Source organism: Lytechinus variegatus, chromosome 4, assembly GCF_018143015.1.
Source record: "Lytechinus variegatus isolate NC3 chromosome 4, Lvar_3.0, whole genome shotgun sequence".
In the NCBI taxonomy this organism is placed as follows: domain Eukaryota; kingdom Metazoa; phylum Echinodermata; class Echinoidea; order Temnopleuroida; family Toxopneustidae; genus Lytechinus; species Lytechinus variegatus.
The window spans coordinates 32864868-32889154 of NC_054743.1; the positions used below are offsets into that span (position 1 = coordinate 32864868).

General features: G+C 36.7%; 1 protein-coding gene across 1 annotated transcript in view; it reads right to left on the reverse strand.

Annotated features, from left to right (window-relative positions):
• The window catches only part of LOC121413871 (cilia- and flagella-associated protein 47-like), a 71346-nt gene continuing 47059 nt past the window's right edge, over nt 1-24287 (reverse strand). Inside the window, exons 30-51 of the mRNA XM_041606848.1 lie at nt 23171-23268; nt 22284-22400; nt 21601-21735; nt 20679-20942; nt 20160-20433; nt 19312-19569; nt 17795-18259; nt 16739-16944; nt 14897-15040; nt 12424-12542; nt 10308-10514; nt 9344-9516; nt 8061-8286; nt 7267-7486; nt 6506-6610; nt 5758-5914; nt 5119-5377; nt 4287-4555; nt 3814-3985; nt 2747-2908; nt 733-901; nt 1-278 (exon numbers count right to left, since the gene is read on the reverse strand). Coding sequence (XP_041462782.1) covers nt 57-278; nt 733-901; nt 2747-2908; nt 3814-3985; nt 4287-4555; nt 5119-5377; nt 5758-5914; nt 6506-6610; nt 7267-7486; nt 8061-8286; nt 9344-9516; nt 10308-10514; nt 12424-12542; nt 14897-15040; nt 16739-16944; nt 17795-18259; nt 19312-19569; nt 20160-20433; nt 20679-20942; nt 21601-21735; nt 22284-22400; nt 23171-23268 — 4421 coding nt within the window. The 3' untranslated portion in view covers nt 1-56. The remainder of the gene's footprint in view (nt 279-732; nt 902-2746; nt 2909-3813; nt 3986-4286; nt 4556-5118; nt 5378-5757; nt 5915-6505; nt 6611-7266; nt 7487-8060; nt 8287-9343; nt 9517-10307; nt 10515-12423; nt 12543-14896; nt 15041-16738; nt 16945-17794; nt 18260-19311; nt 19570-20159; nt 20434-20678; nt 20943-21600; nt 21736-22283; nt 22401-23170; nt 23269-24287) is intronic.

A 24287-nucleotide genomic window follows, 5' to 3' on the forward strand; every position in this document is an offset into this window, starting at 1 on the left:
TCCTTTGATACCTGTAGTCGGGCTAAGGTTATCTGGGATCTATGTTCATCTGAGAGTTAAATACCATTTGTTGTTTTCATGAGTACCGGAGCTCCTTTGATGGGTGAAGACACTGCCGTTGTGGTCAGGCTGAGGTTGTCAAGGATGAAGTTCTTGGGTTTGTTTCGTCTGATGGGACTAGGGTGGGGTCCTTGGATAGGTTTCTGGGACTGTCCTGTGGGCGGGGTGTACTCCGGTGTAACCCCCTTCAGTTGGTACGTCCATTGCATGTCGGCAGTCTGTGAGGAGAATTACCAATGTAAGCATTTAGTACGGTCAAAATTTCTGTAGCAGAAAGATTGAAGGTTGGTCTCTCTTAATTTTTACATTGAGTGTATCCGTAAAGACCACTTGCTTTTCTTGTCACAGTTAATCTGTATGATTCTTCCAAGAAAAGATAAGTCAGTCCCAGGCTGCATAAACGATTTTCCATTAAAAAAAGAACCGTAAAGTACTACTTTTGAATAGCGCATACCTATCCATTCAAATTCCTAACATACAGCAAAGGCTATGATATTACACGCATATTCTATCAATAGCTTGCTGCTAAACGGATAGGAAAATTATGAGTAAATCATTTAGACGATAATGGATCACTAGTCAAAGTCATGCACAGCTTCATAAAAGGCGACCATGGGTAGAGAGTGTCAAAAGCATAATGAAGACACACATGCAGTAGAAAGTACTTCTTACCTGTACAACGAGCTTGGCATGATAAGTCTTTCCATAGAGCTTGGGTGTGAATCCTACGGTAATAAGAGTTCCTGGTGTACCTAGAGGTTTGAGTTCCCCCGTCTGGGGGCTCACTGAGAACTCAACATCACTCTCAGCTACAAAGTAAGACTGGAAGCCTATAGGATGCCTGCAAGAAAATGGTAATCAAAATGTATTGTATTATGGGGAGCTGTATGCCAAACTCAAGATGGGGATTCTTAAAGGTCAAGTCCACCTCAGAAAATTGTTGATTTAAATCAATAGAGAAAAATCAGACAAGCACAATGCTGAAAATTTTATCAAAATCAGATGTAAAATAAGAAAGTTATGACATGTCAAAGTTTCGCTTATTTTCAACAAAATAGTTATATGAACGAGCCGGTTACATCCAAATGAGAGAGTCGATGATGTCACTCACTATTTCTTTTGTTTTTTTTATTGTTTGAATTATACAATATTTCAATTTTTACGAATTGGATGATTAGGACCTCATTGCCTGAAGCACAAAATGTTAAAATAATGGAATTCCACGTAGGAATGAAACTTCATTCCACATGACAATGACCACGAGAAAATAAAAATTTCATATAATAAAATACAAAAGAAATAGTGAGAGATGTCATCAACTCTCTCATTTGGATGCAACTGGCTCGTTCATACAACTGTTTTGTTGAAAATAAGCGAAACTTTAAAATGCCATAACTTTCTTATTTTACATCCGATTTTGATGAAATTTTCAGTGTTATGCTTGTTGAATTTTTCTCTTTTTATTCAAATCAAGTTTTGTTGGGGTGGACTTGTCCTTTTAAAAGATTGGAAGTAAATGTTAAAAAGATATAAAAATACACTGTCTCAGCTCTAAAAACTAGCACATCAATGATGTGGAGCTCATCCGGCATCTCGTAACACAATTTTAATTTCAACCCAGTTGACACTGACATAAATTGAGGATTTAGAATTGAAAAATTACATAGAAGCATTTTTGTGATCTATTAAATTAAATTAGATAATAATCTAGTCAAAGTTTCTTAACTCTGTGTAGAACCTTGGTGGACCTAATGTAGTAACCAAAATCAACAAATAATTTTTGTAAGTTTTGAAAATATATGAATAAATAGCAGATTCAATGAGTTTCAAAATTGTATCACCACCTCGAGCTATCATATAAAGCAAACAAAATTGAAATTGATCAACAAATGAAGAAAAATATTTTTTGTGATTCATGAATAAATTTTGCTTAAATCAGAATAATTTTCCAGACAAAATTTCAACATTTTGTGAACCTCATAAAGTTCTACAAGATGGAAGAAAAAAATCAAAATCGGTCAACAAATAAAGAAGCAGTTTATGTGAATTTTAAAAAATATGTATAAATTAGCATAAAAATTGTTCTGGTCAAAATGTCAAAATTCTGTGTAGAAGTGTGGTGAACCTCGTGAAGCTCTACCAGATGGAAGCAAAAAAAAAATCAAAATCGGTCAACAAATAAAGAAGAAGTAGCATTTTTTGTGAATTTTGAAAAATGCGCATAAAGTAGCATATTCAATGAATTTCAATATTCTGTGTAGAAATTTTGAATGCCCCACCTAGTGCTATCATATGAAGCAAACAGAATTGAATTCGGACTTGAAACGGCGAAGTAGTAGCATTTTGAAATAGTGGATGGACGCCACGGCAAACGCTCATCTTGCCCTTTGGACCGGATGAGCGGAGTTATTGAAAGCTTTCAACAAATGGAAATTTTAATTAGTATGCTATAAAAAAAAAGCAATATTTTCACTCACGGAAGTGAAAATGTGATGTCAACTGTATATGAAGAAACATTTATTTAACTTTTAGGAAGATTTCACACCATGTTCTTTTTAATCTTTACCTGAATAATGTCAGGTGAATTTATGGAAGATAATTACAGGAGCTATTATAGCTGTTCAGGAGCACAAAGTTTCAACCTGTGTAAGACTGACGAGTCTTTACAAAACCACCAATAACTTACCTAGCTTGGCTGGTAAGCCTAAACCCAACCATGGCTTGTTTGTTGAGCCCTACTGATTCTATGGTGATGAGATCATCAACGGTTGGCTCAGTGGAGATGAAACCAAGAGGGAACCGCCATACTCCTCCAGTGGTTGCCTTGATACATAGTTGAACATTGTGTCTGTTATAGATAGAAAGGAAAAGAGATTACAAATATGGAATTGGATCATGTTTTATCACGCTTCAATTGAGTCCCTTTTGCAAAAAAAAAAAAACTAGCATAGAACTTTTCTCATTGGACACAAATAAGTGTAATTATGTAAAAAAAAAAAATCCGCAAGTCTATGGTTTTATACCATGATACGATTGAAACCTCTTTTGCGAATACAGCCTATATGTCTTTACAAAATCAGCTAATTTTTCATATTACCAGAAAGAAAAAAAATTGTTGAGGAATACATTAGAGCCTGCATAAAATGACCTTCCAAGAATTTAATGAATCAAGCATTTTTCAGACCAGGGATTTGTTTCTTTAAGAGTTAAATGTGACTTTAAAAATTGCAGTTAAGGTGCTACATCGCATTGGTCAAAATTATGAAGAGGATGCGCACCTCTATTGTGCATCTGAATTTAAGCACGACTCTTAAAGTCACATTTAACTCTTTGTCAAACACCGCACCCAGAACACCCCCATACATGTTCTTAGTGTTGCCTGAATTTTCACTGGGCCCAAGAGATTTGATGTCGGATTAAATATTTCTTTTGATTATGATAGAAATTTCCAAGGGCTTTTGAATAATCAATATACAAGAAAAACACTGCGATTTATGTCCCTTCTTTTTCCTAACAAATGGAGAAGTTAGTATGTAAACTTAATGATACAAGCTATCAGTTCAATGCATTGACAAGTCAAAATTCTATATGGTTATCTCTGTATGATCTGTATAACAGAAATAGTCTGTGATAATACAACAAACATACAAAGCTGGGTGAGTAACTATGACAAATTATATTTTTACTTAATGATAAATGTATTACAATTTAAGAAATTTTTACAAGGTTGGAAATAAGGCAAAAGAAGACTACCTCATGATCTTGAATGGTGCATAGATGACGTTGAATACGAGTGTCATGTTGCCTGAAAGCTTCTCTCTCTGTTTGCGTATGAGCTGAAGAGAGACGGCATTCTCTAGCTGTACCTTGGCCTCATCATTGGGGTAGAGAAGCTCGTAGTTGAACTCACTGGCAAGAGTGTTGCCTAAAAATGAGAGATGTATTATACAGAAATGTGTTTCAGGAATATGATACTCTCAAACCATTATTGTACCAAGTAAATTCAATAAATAGAGCAAAAGGATCAAATAAACCTCAACTGACTAGGCCTTTGTGTGCATTTGAAATTTAAGCAACCACTTTATTTCAAGAAAAAGAAATCGTACAAGAATTATGGACTTGGGTAAGTGGCATTTTCCCTTTCATTTTTTCCTGATCTATTGCAGAACGAACACTTTGAAAAAAAAAATTGTAATAGTAGACTCCCAAAACAAGGATGTTTGTACCTTCTCCAGCCACCACACCATCTTCCTCTATCGTCCGATTCTGATCCTTGGGAGTGACCGCTCTAGTCTTGACCATCTGATGGCTACTGGCCGAGCTAGGTACGGCACCTGTCAGCGAGACCTCCAACCTCTCCTCTATCCTACTCCTAGCCTGGCAGCTGATCACCGCACCACGGTCAACCTTGGGTTGGGATTCTGGGATCCCGTTGATGGGGTAGAGCCAGCGGATGTCGCGAAGACCACCGCTCTTCTCACGCCTGTCATGGTCCCTAGAAGGAAAAGAGAATAAGAATTTAGTTGACTAAGTAGACATACACACATATCCCTGCCAATTTCCACAAGATTACTGATGAAATAAAACTGCAAACAGACAACCCAGGGTGAGTGATTCCAATGAAGTTTGGAGTTGGAAGTTTGTTTACATCAGCTCCAACAAAAGCTAATAAGTTTATTATTTACTAGAATTTCTACTATCAAGTCAACTTTCCCTACCCCCTCCCCCCAAAAAAACCATGACAACAATAATCTCCTGGAATGGAATGCTTTCTAAAGCAGTTAAAAGATAATCAAGATTTAAAAACAAACTGCCTTCAGCTTACCTCCTGGCCGATGGATGACAAGGGTAAATTCATACTCTGGTTTTCATTATTTTCATATATTTATCCTTTCTTAAAAAGTATTAACTACAAAAAACAATATATTGCTTACAATTTCTAAAAATTTCAAACATCAATTACACCTTCCCAACAAAATCATGGCAAAAACAATATTCTGGAACGGAATGCTTTCCTAAAACCGAGTATATTTAAAGACAAAATGTGTTCATGCTTACCTCCTGGCTGATGGATGGTCCGGGTCCTTCATGGGCAAGTAATCCCAGTGCTCTCCATTCTCTCTCTTGATAGAAACAATACACAGTGCTTCATGGAGGTTCATACGATCAGGGGCAAAGGTGATGGGGATATCCAGAGTGGCCTTTGGTCCTACAGGGATACTGGCAGTTCGCTTCAGGAGCAGGCAGAAGGCCGATTCAGTCTTGATTCGGTTTCGGTCAAGACGGCCTTGAGCGGACTCGGCAAGTTCTGTGTTGTCTGTATAGCGATGGTAACAGTGGACAAGGGATTTTAGGTCCTCATAGTCAAATGTTTATGTGACTGGTTTCAATTGCCACTGAGGACTCATGAAGCAAATATCTAAGAATATTGTTTAATGCTAACATTAAACATAAGGTATGCATGACACCATTGATGGTGAAGAAAGCTTTAGATCCCCCTTCTAATTAAACCTTCGAATGAGAGTTCAGAAATAGCAATTTAATAACATCTTTTTTTTTCAAATGCATAACAAGAAACATACTAACTGAAGAGACATACACAATCAAACAACAAACCTGATACAGACAGGCCAATTCATGTTAATATTAGCTAAAAAGGAAACAAGCTGAAAATCAGAAAGTTACAGAGATACTCACCAGAAAGGACAATATCAACCAGGATATTTTCTGAAGTGGGATTCCTGAATGGGATGATGAGAGAGGTGTTTGATCCCAGGGTAGCACTCACACTGACTGGATCCAAGGGTGTCGGGGTTAGACCTGTACCAGATGCTATGAACACCCAATCACCAAGCTGAATGGAGAAGGTAATGCAAAAATATTGTTGCAGAGTTTGCGAAATCAAAATGCAAATATAGTGCAGAAACTTGTCTTAGAGAGAGTTGCGTTACAGGAGACAGGTCTACTGTGCAAACCCTTCACTGAAGTTAAGGGTCTGAATGTGCAGCCTATTTTCGCTCAGGATTGAAACATGTGCTAGTCTTTGCGTGGAGACACACTTGTTGATCAAAGTTTCAATCAGGGTCTGTGCCTGCTGACTAGGTGACCTCTGCCTTATTTAAATCTCTTCGGACCATATAAACCTGTTCGTCTTTAAGGCTAAATTTGACTTAGAACATGTAATAAAGATATGTTTTGCATATTTAGTTCTAAAATAGTGTTTTGACTTTGGCGAAAATTATGTAAAGTCTACCATAGATTCAAATCAGAACATAGAAAATGAAGCATCACTAATAACTGAATAAAAAGAACAGATATCCCAAATATAACAGATATCCACCTAGGTTCTAGATATAATGAATCTGAATTCATTATTTTGAAACCAGTTAATCCAATACAAGGATAAAAAGAATAGCAAATGCAGTTGAATGAATGGTGTAGATACCTGTTCACATTTGAAGGTTATCTTTGCAGTGTGCGTAGACTGACCAAGGGCTGAAGGCATGAATTGAAGAGGGACTTCTTCCGTAGAGTGAGGAGCCAAGACAATCTGAATAAAAGAAGAAGTTTTTAAAAGGAGTTCAAAAACGCATTCAGTGAATTCATGGGCTGAAAATGACTCAAACATTGCCTCTGCTTGACTCCAAAATACCTTTTATATATATTTGAATTTTTCACATTTTCTAACATAACTTTCAAGAATATGACACGAGTAATCATATTTTCTCTCTCATTCCTAAATCCTTACATGGCCTACACAATGTTGCTGATATAATATAATTGAACCTGGTTATACATAATTGTTCTAAAGGTGATCCATGAAATCATATCACTGCTGTTCTCCTGTTGAAGTTAAAATACCATCATAGACAGTTTATGCAGAGGGATACCCAGTTCCCTATGTCCAATGGCCTTCTTCATAGAAAACTTTATGATTAGGGTAACTTTGCCATTATGTTAACTACCATGGTAACAGGGCCCAACAGCCAATCACAATCAAGGATTATATGACAAAGTTACTATGACAGTAACAGGTGACCCTTTCTTGAGATAAACGACTTAGACCAGGTTTTCATAGGTGTAGATTTAGTTCCTAAGAACGGATCACCAGTCATTTGTAAAGTCGCTTTTAACTTACAAACAGCTTTATGAAACACCCATCAGGAGTAAAGGAGGTGGATAAAGTAGAGAAGGTTAAGAACTCACCTTTCTTTCCTGGTCGACCTCTAGGGTGAAGTTCTCCTGGTTGGAGCAGCTAGGAGTCAGCTCCAAGGTCTCTTCGGTCGGGTTACTCAACGGGATGAACTGACGATTCCATTTACCAAGCTCACACTCCATGTGTGGGAGGGTAGTGGGTGCTGGAGTCTCTGCTGTCAGGTTCAGTGAGTACCAGAATTCACCGATGGTTGCATTCTGGAAGATCAGGCTGCAGGGGTCAAAGACAGTAGAAGACACTTAGTATCCTATGCAACATCAACCAACAATGCTGTCTAATGAATGCTTTGTATCTATTTGATTAATGAGACTGCTAGGGTCTGAGCCATCAGGTTCAGTGAGTACCAGACCTCAGTACTGGTGGTACTTTAAAAGACACTTGCAATTATCATTCAACAATGCCATCTAATCACTGTACCATATCATTTTATAGATTAAACCTTACTCAAATCACTCCTAAAGTGAGATGCACTGTATAGATCATTAATAAGAAAGTTTTCAATCTTCTGGCAGTAAACACATTTTCTTTGTTCTAATGTCATTGGTGATATTGAAATATTTATTCAAAATGAACAATCAAATGAAGATATTATGCATAAGATTTTAATCTTGACTTGAAGACAAAAATTAGATATTTTATCTTCGCTCATTTAACATTCATAACATAAGAAATGCAGATTTAGATCTGCTTTATGGTTAGCAGAACAGTCATGCATAGCTTAGGGTTAAGGCTTGAAGCAATGAACTTCTAGTTTTAATAATTGAACTAAAAGCTTGCCACTCACCTTCCGGTTGTCTGACCGATGATCGCTGGAGCAAAGACTAGCTGGTAGTACTTCTTCTGAGCAGGCTTCAAGGTCACCGTGGGGTCACCACGAAGCCCCTCTCCCTCGATGGATACATCAAAGGTAAGTTCATCCTTGGTTGGGTTGAAGATCTCAACCTCCATCAGCGACGCGGACTGAGCAGCGCAGGTGATTCCGAGGATGCGCTCCGGTGGCGGGGGTGTGGCTGTATATCCATAAAATCAATGAAATATAATGATCCAAGCAATTGTACATTTCATACATATTATCATCACATTATATATTCAGTTATAACATATCTGTCCGTGTTCATCTGAATTTTTGCAGAAAATGAAAGTACAAATCCCATCCTATACATAATTATCAAATTTCAATTCTAGACGGCAATTTATTTTGGTTTCTCAGATATGTGGGGATTTTCCCGGTGTTCTAGCTTTTCAAGAAATTAATTCTTGCCAGGTGCCCTTTCAGCTGGGTCAAGCCAGTCACATGTAGATCAATGTCTTGTAAAAGGGGCATTAGTGAAGCAGCAGGATATACACTCCGTACATATATAGTCCAGAGAAATCTTTGACTACAACACATCAATGTATATATCACATTACGAATTATAAAATGGTGATATGGGCCCTAATCAAATGTTTGGCTAAAATATATCCCCAACACTATCTTATGAAACATACTACACATTATTTTGCTTAGGCATTAGCAATCACTCACACTCATTAACTTTAAGTGTTATAGCTGTTCTAAGGTACCTATTGTGTATAATAACGCCCCTGATGATGTGTATTATTGTATATTGTACAACGCCTATTTAGCTTGTTGTACCCAACCAAAGGGAGGCTGAATGTCACACAGTCAGACCATAACACACGTACCATCCAAAATGTACCATTGGACACGAGGCGATGGCACAATATGATTTGATTCAATTTGCTCAGTAAAAAAAGAGGAGCATTACGTGTAAGGTCTACTGGCTACTCTTGCACTGCTTCTGTAGATAGTATGTGCTCTGCAAGGATTTGCTTTCATTTCCCGCAATTTCATAGAATAACGTAGGAAGAAATCAATCATTTGCCAACTTCCGAGGCATTGTACAACTTAAACTGCTAAAAGGTATGAGTTGGATAGTACAAGATTTCGCATTTAGTGAAAGATAGATGACCTATTCAACAAGGCTAGAGTGTTTTTTTCTCATGCAAAATCTCGCAACATTGCACTTTTGGCTATTCGCTATTTTTATTCTGTTGTTCACTGACCTTTGACAGCCAGGGAGAACCAGACTCGGTAACCAGACGTCTCATCACGTATCTTGCTACCCCCGGTATTCTGTGAGGATGATGCTATGCTGCTGATAGATGACTTGCCACTGTAAGGACGTAGGTCACGCTCAGCTTGATCAGAGCTGATATCACTATCATCAGGTTCATCCCTGTAGCACAGATTAAAAGATTTTTTTTTTAGTACAATGAATATTATTTCTTGGAATCAATATCTACGCAAATAAATCAAATGGAGTATATTTGGTAAATGCTCACATTTCTAAATGAATAGAGTTTTGGAAGGGATGTGGCAGTTTTACTACCTTCCTGCATAATGCGAATATCCTGATTTAGTCCTCTTTTCATTGGACAAAAAATATACATATTTGAATAGTATCATTTATAATTATTTTCTAACATTAATATTATTATTATCATATCACCACAGCTATAAAAAAAAGGAAATGGGAATTTAAGAAGAGACAATTTGAACATGGAGGGATGAGGTATTTGGCAAAAATTTGAACATTCTAATTGTTAAATAGGATTATATATCAATAATTTTTGTTTTATGATATACACGAAGCAAGATGGAACTAGACCCCCAAAAAGCCTAGAATCAAATATAAGACAGTCAAAACTTGGAGTAGACAAAAACGGCAAAGAGTTTACCAGGAAGGCAACAGATGAAGTTAAGTGGAGGGATGTTGCAATTAGCTCCTAACCAGTAAAAGATAGAACTAAAATTTTAATAGACCCTGACATTCATCTGCAAATCTGCACAGACACTCAAGCAAAGAAAGAGGTAACATACATATATTATTCATATAAGTATTCTTGAAAGCATCACTCAGTATGTATTCTAACTAACATTCCAAATAAAACACACATGAATCAGAATTATAGTCACTTCATGATGACTATTTTCTTTTCTCAATAAATTACCATTCTCCTTTCTTACCTCAAATTCTGAGTGCTCCCAGCAATAAAGGAGAGGATGCCTTCAAATTTGCCTCGTTTCCATGGTGATACGGTGATGGTATACTCTTCTTCCTTACTCGGCAGTACAACGATGGTTGGAGCACCGGTGACGATAGGAAGGTCAGACACCACGCGATACATCATCTTCCTCCCCGTCACATTGGGTACACGGATCAGACGCTTTATTCTGTAATAGGTAAATTTTATCAAAATAGCCTATGTTAGGCTGTGGTTGTAAGGTACAGCAGTAATATTTATAATTATAAATTCTGCCAATAACTAATCTTAGAACTCCTCTATATGGCAGTATCGCTGATTTTGATAACTACAATGAAAAGTTCTCAGAATGATAGCATTTTTTTTTAAAAGACAATTTCCTGAGTTTAAAGAGAGAGAGGAAAAAAACAAAAACCCATTCATTACAATATCCTAAGTTTGTTGACCTCAGAATTAAAAAAATTACTTATTTCATTTATAATATTCGAATATCCGATAATCACCATGTTTTTTAAATCAAATAATGACCAAATTCTTATCCAAAAGAATATTGACCCCCCAAAATACTCATTTCTGATACCAACCATTGACAAAAACTAATAATCTATTTAAACGTGCAAATGTATAAAAATGATGGAAATGCAAGAATGTAAATATGGCCTATATCGACATACATGTATAAAGTTGAATCTTTGACTCAAATCTAATTAGCATAAATTACTTTTGAGTTGAAAACGCAGCCCACTAGCAATCACCTATTTATGCCAGCCGAAAAAAGGCTGACATAAATAGATAATAAACAAGGCCAGAATGCAGCATAAAGGTTAGCTGTGGGTTATGGTATGTTGTAGAGTCTTGTGTTGTGCATGTTTATTGATATGTTGATGTGATCATGTGATCATGACATCATCATCACATGACTAGTCACATGTTCTGTTATATGTGTCACTGCACCCTGGCCTTGCTTGCTCACTGCCTCCAATCTACAGACAAGCAAGGCCTTTCTTATATACTCCAGCAAAAGACAAGCATCTTTTTGACAGTTAGTGAAGAAACCACCACGCCATGGTTCTAACTTCCAAAATCTCATGCATAAACATGATGTATGACAATAGAATTTAGTGCTATCAACCAATAGGCAGAGAGGAGGGATCTTTTATCATGCATTCATGAATACAAATCAGAAATTCATTCCATCAAACTAGACTTGAATTCATAATGACCAGTTCACAAAAGGTATTCTAACATAAACCTTCAATGACTACAATGCAACGTATGTGAATCGCTTTCAGGAATTTGTCTTACAATGGTGGGACACTAAACCTCGATGAAAACCCGATTCATTATTGTTGCTAAGTCAGACAATGACACATAGCTAGATAATTTCACATGCCATGCATACCTTTGAGATAAAGATGAATGCATGGCTCATGGCTGTTGCTAGGCCTGGCTAGGTTGTTACTGGGTTTGGTGATTCATTACCACATGCCATTACCATAAACAATCAGTTCCCCACTTAATATCTTTATTCCAAGACACTTTTTTGAGTCCCAATGAAGTCTCAAGGACAAGTAGGCGGTGGTGATGATTTTGATGATGATGGTAGTGACAAAGATGATGGTGATTATGAAAACGGTAACAGTAATGATGATAATGATAATAGCAATGAAGATGATCATGATCATGGTAACAATGATGATAGTGATGAAGATGATGATAATAGTGATGGTGGTGCTGGTGATGATGGTGATGATGATGGTGATGATGATGATAGTGATGAAGATTATGATAGTGTTGAAGATGACAGTAATGATGGTGATGATGATGGTAGCAATGATGATAGTGATGAAGATGATGATAATAGTGCTGGTGATGATGGTGATAATGATGATGATCATAGTGAAGATGATGATAGTGTTGAAGATGACAATAATGATGATGGTAGCAATGAATACAACAACAATGATGACAATGATGGTAGCAATGATGAGGATAACAATGATGATGATGATGACAGTGATGAAGATGGTGATGATGGTGAAGATGATGGTGATGGTGAAGATGACAATGATGATAATTTGAATCAATGATAAACTTACTTTTGTCTAGCTTCACATTCCACCTCTACATGATCCAGAGCTAGAGGTTTTTGCCCTTCTCCTTGGAGACTGAAGTGATGTTCTGTACCATCATCAGTATTCAGCATCATCATCTTACCCTAAAAATCACAGACAAACAGAGTTAGAAGGAAACAAAACCATTCACTCATGATGTACATAAATGACTGCAAATGTACCTGGGGCCTGTTGGAGAAAGACTTGCAATAAAAAACAACTCTAAAAATTATGCGCAACTTGATTTTCAACCAATCAACAGCGCGTTTTTGGGACTTGCGATTGATTATTCGACTTGCGTTTAAACACAACTCTTTCTGCAACGGACCCCTGAATTATTATTATCTTAAGCATGATCTAACTGTCTTGCATTTTTAGTTTTATCATAAATCTATTTCTATTAAATAGGACATAGTATCTTGGAATGATACTCAAAACAAATCAAAAGTTTGGACACTGAATCAGTTGTACAAGAAATGTGTCACAATGATTACTCATCATTATTTATATGAAATATACCAACTATCTATAATAGTTACATCAGTTCTTGTTGTCCAATGCCCTTAATTATTGTTTTTTTTTAAATTGAACTTATTATTGATACACACAGTGCAATCATGTGACTAGCACAGAATTTTCAAAATTTCGGAGGTATTTGATCAATGGGCCCAACATGTATTTGACATGCATTTTGTTATCAGAGTAGAGTTTTTGTTGGAGTAGTATATCTTTCGAATACATTTCCTCAATACTAGGTTATCTATAGGAATCCATACGTCACATATATCCATACGTTCTAGTTCTTGTGCGTGACTATATGTCATTAACAAGTGAACAAATAAAAAACTACATGCATATAAATAACAATGGAAAATATGTCTACATCAAACAACAATGACAATATCCATGCAAAATATCCCTGTGATGACATTGGTGGAACAGCATTGTGGGTAATCTACAAAGTTCTGAAGATTAAAGTTTCCCTCTAAACTCATTCAATATTACATTATTATGAATGATTCAAACAACTACAGATAATGCATGCACAAATACAAAATGTGATATAACAACATAAATGTGATGTGACAAAAGTGGTAACGGAAGGTGACAATCTGTAATGCAGAATCATTGCTCTCTAAAAAGTGTTCTCATGTACATAAGAGTAAGATCTGTATGCATGCTATGGAAACCAGGGGAGCGTTTCATGAAAGGACTAGTCGGACGTTTTATCCGACAAGTCCCATTTTATCTGACAGTTACTATAGTAACAGTGCCTCTCAGCCAATCAGTATCAAGGAAAGATGTCAGATCTGACAACTTGTCTGACAAAAATGTTGATGAAACAGTCTCCGGGGCAGTGTTAATTTTCACAATATCACCAATCTTTTGATAATAATTCAGAAATGATTAACAAAATTGACAGATGACAAGATCCAAGTGCATTTATTACTAACATTACTACCATCTACATTCTAGCATGCCACGTTACAGTGATAATATAATCTTACTCTGTATATGACCGAAGCCAGAAATTTGACTCTGCCACCTCTTTTCTAAAAGTACATTATTAGCATAAGAATGTTTCAATTACAATGATATTTGAGGAAAAGAGGGATAAATAACACAGTTCAGTGATTTTTACCTAGCCTTGAAACCTCAATAAAACCATACAATAAATGTTGATAGTTTGTTCAGCACAATAAATATGCATTTTCGTAATATATACTTATCTAGTGGAGCAAGTTGTGAAGCACTTTGTAATCACCAAATGCTCAATGGATGGATTAATATTTACAAATAACAAAATATTTTTGATGAGGCAGGCCAATGAGTCATTTAATCAAATACATAAATATCATTCATACATGAATGTTCAAATATTTGCTTTTCTCTCTTTTGTATTAATGGATTCCGTTCTACAGATATACTATTTCTGCAATTTATTGGGCCAGCAATCTAAGCTCTAAGTCTCTTAGTAGCCTTCAGGACTTAAACAAAAAACACTGTAAAAAAAAATGCACGAAATATTGTTAATTGCAAATTTCATTGTTATGAACAATGGGGGCGTTGTTTCAATCAGAGATGTGGGTTAGAATCCCAGCCATGGTGTGTTTTCCTTCAGCAAGAAATTTACCCACACTATGCTGCACTCGACCCAGGTGAGGTGAATGGGTACCCGGAAGGATTTATTCTTTGAATGCTTTAGCGCCTGAAAGGTGGCTCAGCTACAACTGAGGTAATAATATGGCACCAAGTATCAAGCGCAGTAGAGTCTATGCTATTATAGTAGCTGTGCTATATAAATGAACCATATCATGATTATTATCATTAACAGTAATATCCCATGATTTTGTTTTCTTCCAGAAAGGAATAAAAATAAACAAAATACCCACAAATTCCAGTTGAAAGATATTAAAATGATCAAAAATGATATAAAAAATGGAAGAGAATGTCTCACCGTTATGAAGGACTCAAATGTCGGCCTAAACATGAGTGGATAGTAGGTGATCTGCATAGCTTTAGCCAGTAGGAACGGAGGTCCATGGAACCCTACACCGTCAATACTGATCTTTAGAGGCCAGTCAACACTCGTTTGATTTACCTGGTAAAGGAAGAAATATATCATTAGAAAATTATCTGAATTAAACGATATAGAGCCTACAGTTTAAACTGAGCTGCCGACCTTTAGGAGTACAAAGTAGTAAGCCAGAAGCTCAACAGTCATAATTTTGACATAAAAGTCATAATTTCATATGCGCCATGTGGTATTATAATTTTTTCTAAGAGGTCATATAAAGAATAGTTTCCTTAAAAAGAAATGAATCATCTTTCTTTTAAGGTTCAGATTCAGAATCACCTCTGGTACTCTCTCTTTTGTGTAAGTATTTAAGCATATGATGATAACACTCAAAGTGATGTAGACAAAGATACATGATCATGCTAATAATGAGAATGATTATTGGCCACCTTGAGATGAGTTCACCACTGCCCAATGTATTACTATATAGTATTACATGTTAACATATTTTTTTGCCCTCAAAAGAGTAATAATTAGGGTCAAAAGCATAATGGCATAATTTGACTGAAAATCATAATTATGACTTTTTCTTAATAATTTGCAGCTCTGAAGTTACATCTATCTGATTCCATTATCATGGAAACAAGACTAATAAAACAAAATCTGCAGACTGTATGATTAAAATGTTATACTACATTTATGAAAGATACATCGTCTTTTCTACAGCATTTTCTCCCTTTGAAAAATATACAATCAAAATGGTACACATGTATGAGTTCACCTTGATGATGACAATTATTCGATGACATGTATTTGATGATGATGATGGGTGTGGAGCCCATAAGAAACGAAATTGGGACGATCTGATTTTGAATAGCAGTGTTTCGTCTCAATAGCATACTGAGGGAGTTTCGTGTATGGTCGATTACCCTCCGACTGAATTTTTTTCCCCTTTATACCAGTCATATATGGTATATGAAATTTTTATATATTTTCTCCTTTTATTTATTAAATATAGATTTAATACAGGGGGGGGGGAAGAACATTTAAATGGGCATCACTGGTTGCTTTTTCTATCTACAGTATGCAAACAAGTCATTCAATATAGAATCAAAACATCTCTCTTTAAGAGTAACTACCTTTCAACAATGTCATAGCTGGATGCTAAGTAATCCAAGATGTTGACAATGAAACCAAAGAGAGTAAGGAATATGATGTAGTCATAAGCAGATTCAGGAGGAGAAACTTTAAAAGGAGTTATTAGAATTTTAAGTTTTGGATTTGTGACGTCATTAATGTGCAGCTGCCCCATATGTAACGTAATATACAATGCATGAATTTTAATTTCATTGGTCCGGATGACTTATTTTTGTTTTATTTTTAGGAACTGGTGTGAAATGATCTGTCTATTGATACACTGAATGTCACAGTAAAAACCATTTTCAATTTTCTGAGAAAACAACATTTCATTGACTTTTTTTACCATTCGATATGTATGAAAGCTGCTCGCATTAGACATCACAAATCAAATAATTAAATTTCTAATAACTTTTTAATTCTTTGATGGATTTCTCACAAACCTTCTGCAATAATTTTCATTATTTTTTCTACTATTTTACAATAAACGTTATGTCATGGTGAACTTCCCCTTTAAAAAGTGGATGCCTCCAAAGACAAACCAATTAATTATCAGAATATTATAAAGACACTTTTGGCTTTGATAAAAGAAAGAAAATGAAAATGTAATTGAGAAAAATAATGAATTTGTTCTCTGAAACATACCACTGGAATGTTTTGTGACACAGACTGATGAACAGGTGCAGTGAATTCAATCTGAGCTACAGTCCCTTCAGGGTTGACGGTACATTCTATCTGGTATACCCTGATATCATTAGGGGATCTTAGTACCACACGGCAGGGGTAATGACCAGCACCCTTGGGTGCAAACCGGATTGGTAGGGGTACAACGCCATCATCTATGATCACACCTACAAGATAAAAGAAATATTTGGTTACCGGTAGTAACTTTGTTGAGAAGTCATTTAATTAGTTCATAAGTATTGGTTTACAGAGATCACAAGATATAATGTTCAGAATACTGAATGGTAGTCCTGAATGCTATATAAATAGCCATTACTATTCTGTTTATTGGTTAATAATAATCCGCTTTTATATAGCGCTTAATCCATCGGAACGACGTTTCTAAGCGCTTTACAGATATATTATTACCCCGGTCATCGGATTCAATCAGTCATTCCCGCACACAATGTGTGCACATCCTCCACTCCCTGGGGAGTATTCCAGTCAGTCGCCTGTGAGGCGCACACAATACTGGACAAGCTACAATGACTTTCACATCCTACCGGGTACCCATTTAGCACCTGGGTCGAGAGTGGCAAAGTGTGGATTAACGCCTTGCCAAAGGACGCCAGACCGCGGTGGGATTCGAACACACGACCCTCTGTTTACAAGGCGAGAGTCAGAACCACTACACCACGGCTCCTCCTTATTGGTTAATAAGAAAACATAACAGCATCGAGCGCAGTAAAATACATTATGTAAACATTGGCAACAATATAAGAACTTGAAATTGAACACTGGAACTAGGAAATAGTTCTAGGAAAGTTTAGTGACTGCAAACAATCTAATATGAAAAGAAAGAAGACATAGCTACCGAAGTACAATTTAAATAATAAGTTTGAAGTAATCACACTCAAATATTCTAAGATGAAAAATTTTCTAACAATTTGAACATTATAACAAAACACTAGAATTTTCAAAATAAATCAAGGAGAGAAAACCTATTAAAAAGACACAGCAAAAGTATTGCATTCTCACCTGAATTACCGACAAGTCCAGCCGGTGAACGTTCAACCCTGTGACCATTCTTGACAATATCCTCCGCTGATTTGGGTTTCTTTGAGAGTGGGGACGGCACAAAGAAATGATGTTGAACTTCAAAGAACTTGGAGTTGACTTCCACGGTAAAGCGAGTGCCTTCAGCATCCTTCTTCTCTTGCTTTGCATTGAAGGAGACAGTTGATTGGTTGGCATTGATCACATGATCATCAGAGAGTCCCAAGGCTGCAATGGCAGCGGTGACCGAGCCACAGGCTAATGTGTGAGTCATCTGACGTCGGCGGATCTCGGTGTCCGTCATGCGCTGCTGGGCTGCGATGACCAGTGCCCTCTCTCGGGCCGAGTTGGTGATAGGCACCATGAGTTCCTCATTGAGGATAGAGTTACTATCGCAACGCCAGTAGATGATACGATCGTCTCCTCCGTACAGGCCTCTGCCGCTACCTGTGAGGACAAGATCAAAAGAAACATTCCAATCAGCAGACGTCTACTACAAAACCTCTTCAAGAAAATGATACAATCAAACGTGTTTCAGTTGACAACCTGTTTGTAAAGACCACAAATTTGGTGTTCTGTGAATCGTTCACTCTATCAAAACAGTAATTACAGGAACCTGTCCATAAAGACCAGCTGTTCATGAAGACTGATTTTTTTTCTTCCTTGAGTGGTCTTAATATACAGATTTCATTGTATACAATAAACGTAGTAAATACCTGACAATCACTTTGTATCAGGCATTTCTGATTTGAGAACCCTTCAGCACCCCCCCCCCGGGATAAAAAATAATATACAGATATTGCCTACCTAGAGTTTGAATATAACATTTCCTCTCCCCGATGGAGTTATATTTTTCCCAAGGGAAAATATTATCCCGAGGGAAAAATATAGCTTCGGAGGGGAGTTGAAATGTTATTCATTAAAACGATAGACCAGGCAATATCTGTTATATTATATAGTATATGTGGATTCGCCATCAGAAATTGCATTCATCATCTGGTTCAAGAGCGAAATTCTTGCTACAGCTCTGATCCGTCTACGTCATAATAGATTTTTTTTTTAGAAAATACATCAAGCGCGTTCTTCATGCAATCGACGCGTACATCAAATAAACTATCTTGTTGCGCAACTTGTATGCAGCGAGTGACGTCACCTTAGTGGATATAACGCCGCAATTGAAAATACTACGCAGTATATTCCCTGAGGTGACGTCAAAACCTAGAATATAACAAATGCGATCCTCGCAGCTATGGTCACGTGATGGCGTATTGACCTATCACTGATTCGAATCTACATAGCCTATGTAATATTATAGGATACGCCATGGCTGTAAAACAGTGAATCTAATATCAGTTGATGTACTAAAGTGTGAAGAAGAATGGTGTCTACAGATTGAATACATATACTACAAGAACTGACATTAAGGTCATTGGACAGTTTTAAATACATTTCTGGCATGCTAAGGAAACCTTGCTTTCTTGTGCATTCAAGAGACCCACCTGCTGCTGCGGCACTACTGATCCTGACACTGTGTTTGGTAGGCACGAAGGGGAGATGCGAGGGGAGAGGCAATGTAGCAGTAGCCTCCATCGAGTAGAGGAACTCTCCCACGGACTCACTGATGAACAGCACAGAGCACTGACGCTTCCCGGTGTAGAATGGTAAGAAGTCAACGGTTACGATGCCGGGTCCGTTGCCGTCGAGCTTGATGGTTTGGTCAGGGCAGAAGAAGGACCCAAGGGTGTCGCTGGTGTCCTCTGTAAAAGATGAAGTAAATCAAATTAATAGGTTTTAAATTTCGTACCCGCTCCACCAAACCAAAAGAATGTACAGAGATTTCAGCTCATGTCATTCCCTATGAAGCTTGGATGTCAAAGACAAAAGAGCAATGACAAAAACCTTAGGTCTTATTCGGAGCTCAGGCTGCAGTTGAACAGTTTTTGCTAAGGGTAGCCAAATTTGGCACTAATGTACAAGTACATGATCAGTTAATCAACACACTTGGTACTTAAATTACTCAAAACTAAGTGGAATTGAAACTACAATAGAATTCTTCCCTCTGAAGGTTTGAGAAATAATTCCAAAGTAAAGAAACAAACAGTGTAAAACAAAATTTGATTCAGGCCTTGGCTAGGCTCCACCCAGAGTTCAGAACATGGGCCCCATTGTCGTGACTTTTAAAATCAGTGCAGTGGAAGAATCACAGCAACACTGCTTCCCTGAAGAATACCAAGAATAATGAAAAAATATCAGAGAAATGCTAAGCAATATGAAGGGAATAGCTACTTGGGACATTTGCATGACCGTTTGACTGAAGGGCTAGTCAATCGATTTCTTGGTTGCTTACGTTCGAACATATCCCGGTCGATGCTATGCTCTTCAACCTTGGGTGGTGTCGGTGTCCTCTCCTTCTTCTGACCATGATCAGTCTTGGACCTGACTTTCTTGACGGTGCCTTTGGAGTTCTTCAAGAGGCCCTTCTGCTTGGAGTCGCTGCCAGGGAAGGGTGTCTTGGCCTCCACCAGGACGATGCGGAACTCACCTGCCTCATTGAAAGGGTTGACTATAGCAACATCGACCTTCTGTAGCTCAAAGCACGGAGACTCACACTTAATGGTGGCCTTGAAAAGCAAGTAAACACAAAAAAATGGATAATCATTAGAAAGTACAAAATAAACAATCACAATATGCAGTGTTCAAATGAAGCTAAAGCACTACAATCAAAGATATCCAGTAAAAGAATAATTATACTTGGTTATATATTTATTGATAGTCTGGCAGTGCTCGAAAGTAACACAAAACCATAAAACTGGCCTAAGCAGAGCAGTTATAAAGTCACAATAAATAGTAGGCTAAAAAATCTTACCGTTGGTGTGATATTATCAATAGTAGTCCTGAGATTGAAGACTAGGGTGGTACCACAGGCAGCACCAACCCGCCTACCAACCAGGACCAGGACAGCTTCGGCAGGACGCAGGAATCGACTGGTGAAGATCACAGGTAGATCCTGCTTGCCTTTAGGTTGTATCTGGACCTGACTACCTCGGGGGAGGGTGAAGTCCCTGGCATCGCGGCCAGCAACCATGGCATGGTAGGTCAGAGGCTTGCTGCTGGGATTCGTCAGTCGTACCTGAGGTAAGGTAGAGGTTTAGAATGTGATCAGTTTGTCACAGACCAACATTTTCACATTTTTTCAAATTAAAAAGCCTATGCATATCTTTCAAAAAAGTAATATTGATACATGTACCTCTAGGTTTGAAGGTATCATTAAGTGTTCTGAGAAATACATACAATTTAGTTTTGTTGTGAAAGTTTGAAATTATTATGCCAAAATTTAAATGAAAAACAGTTCAATACCACAGATGGACGAGACAGAAAATGAATGCATTCCTGACTTGATCTCTTTTGTAATGTTGATCCAAATGCATTTGTTTTGGCTGACTTTACAAAGACCCTAAGACACGCGGATGAGAGTGCAATGAAAGACTGTCATAATATTTGGATGTGTCACATTAAATCTACAGTCTGCACACAGCTGCATGTACATGCAGCAGCGCGCGGCAGAGCAATAAAACGAAACAAAACAATACCATACCTGCTGACCTGACAGCCAAGAAATACTTATAAATAACTAAGAAATTTCCAGAAATGGGAACCCACTAGTTGGATGATTTTTTTTCCCCAAATAGGAATATTTCTATTCAATAGGCACACCTGGCAGGTAAGCAATAACGAAACATCACCATTCATGATCCAGTGACCTTTGAACTTTCCTAGCGCACACCCACCTGTCTTGTAACTGATGAATGCAGGGAGGTCGTGAATTCAACAGCAGTCTTGGGCATGTACTGAGGTAATCTCTGATATAGATGCTGGCAGAGAAGCATCAGTGAGATTGGGTTAGGATCGGTGATATCGATGGCCTGTGAGTAAGACAGAAAAAATTGGTACAATATTAATGATAAATCTCCTGTTAATTACAATAAAGATACTTTTTAAATAATTTAGAAACAATGTTCAAAATCCAAACTGATAATCCCTTGTTACTTATAGATGCATCAGTTATAAATTAAGTTCCTTTTGGCAAAAGATATAATTTATGCATGTTATGTAAGTTTAGATTAATTTAATTGATTGATCTACTTTTCTGCAATCTTTTTTGCGATATGTTGTATTTATGCCTAGACATGAAGTATCAGTCGTGTTTATTAAAAAAATGCATTATATTATCATTAATGTTATTATAATTTTTATTATAAAGATTTCCATATTTGAAATTCCAATTACAACCTTGGCTGAACAACGATTTTTATATTTTGTGACACCCTTTATTTTTAAGATGAAAACCCAAATTTCAGATTCTTCTTACTCAAGTAGAGAAACCACAAGTATATCAGATCAAGAAAAGGCAACAATGCACATATAATACATAATTCAGCTTGATATCACCAACCTGAATTTATAATCTCACCTGAATGTCATAATCTAGACCAATGAACCTGAAGGCGGTGACGACCTTGAGAGCATTATGAAGACACTGTTCTGCTGTTGAAGGATGGGTGTACATTCCTTGAAGATGGGTCTTAATCTGAAGGCGAAAGACAAGACAAGAATGTCAAATGGAGTCTCATATAAAGATAAATCTAATATTAAGTGTCATATAAATTCAGCATTGAAAGAGATAAGTTTGACTAGGGATATGAAGAAAAAAGAAACGTTCTGTACTATATAATCTACCTTTTTCTACATTGAATTGATTTGAATTTATCACCAAATCTCAATCACTGTCAAGGACATTTACTCAAAACAGTACATCACATGTGAAAAAAAAAATAATATAGGCAATTGGAGCACACATCTAACTGCCAACATACTTCACTTCATGGCCTGATCAAGAAACAATAATTACAGAGCATTACAACTTTTCATATGAACTTGCATAATAAATCATGTCAGGAATGTCCCACATGTAGGGGGTCGAATGGACATATTCTATGGAATTGCCCATATGCTTTTACAATAATCATGCTATGAGTACGTCATTCAACTTAAAATTGGAATTCAAAGAATATGGAGGATTCATCTAGCAAATTGACCATCAAAGAAAATTCCTGAAGTTTTCCTTCATGGAGTGAAGAATGTGCTTAAATCATATGAAGGAAAGTCAGGATCCAATAACCAAGAAAGATATATATTCATCACTGATGTATTGAGCATAGTTTAAAGTGTAGTTGTCTAACAATTATACATGTACATGTATCTGTACAACACTTTAAGAGATAGTATTTCAAATCAAGCATGACTTGCATACATTTGGGTTAGAAGTTACAAAAGCCTTTGATCAAGCGTTATGCATACCAGGAATGGAACATGCGCAGCAAGGACTGCAGCTAAGACTAGGCCATCCAGGAGATCATAATCAAAGTTGACTACCCAGCGAGATGGGGGTACTCCACCTGAAAACAAACATACATAAATCAATTAAAGAATTTGACACCAGAAAAGCAGTAACACTTTATATCCAAATATGATCAGTTGTTCTTGAAAAACCCTGATGCATCTTTTTGTTCAATATCAGAACAGGAAGACTGACTGAATTTGAAGTCCTAGGTAAGAAGTCTGTAAGCTATATGCCTTATAAACAACCGGATTCTTACTTTTATCAATACCACTTAAATGTTGGCATGTTTAAAGTAGCATTGTGAGTCAACATCGGCTAGTCTTGAAAGTAAAATTATTAATAAATGGCTGGTAACTTTAAAAAATTAATACGTAATGTGAATGATCAAAGAAGATTTTATACTTTTCTTCTCATTTAATTTAAATGCATGCTGTATGCTTTTACAACTTGGTCGATTTTTAAAGAAATTGAACTTGTTGTGTTCTCTAAGAAAGGAGACTGAAGAATAAAAAGCATGTTTTTTCACTGTGTATTGCAACAATTTATCTTTGATTGCACATTCAAGGCTCAATGTCCCTTTTTCAATGCACTAACTCGCCTATTCTGTGCTAGTATGAAATATACAAAGGCACTCTCTTTTGTTAAAAGTAACTTGCTGCTAATTATTAAACACAAAGAATACTTGAAATCGTAATAAAAATTTATTTTCAAACCAAAGAATATGAAAATGCAGGCACATTTTAAAGCTTGTTAGCATAATTTCATTTGAAGGCTTTCGTGCTAATTTTAAAAAAAGTGCATTTCTTTTTTTAATAAAAACATAAATGTGATGTGGGGGGGGGGGGCAGACATTGGATTTGAACGATTATTTTGTTCTTTTGTCACGTAAATGAACACTTTATAAAAAATTAAATCATGCACGTGCACTCTGATATTCAAAGGCTTAAATAATAAATGGAGGCAATATATCAATTCTAATCATTCTCTTTTTGTTGTATGACATACATATCATAAATCATGCAATCGAGTATATAAGGCCCTCACATGCCAGCAGTTTCTGTCCTCTACAATATA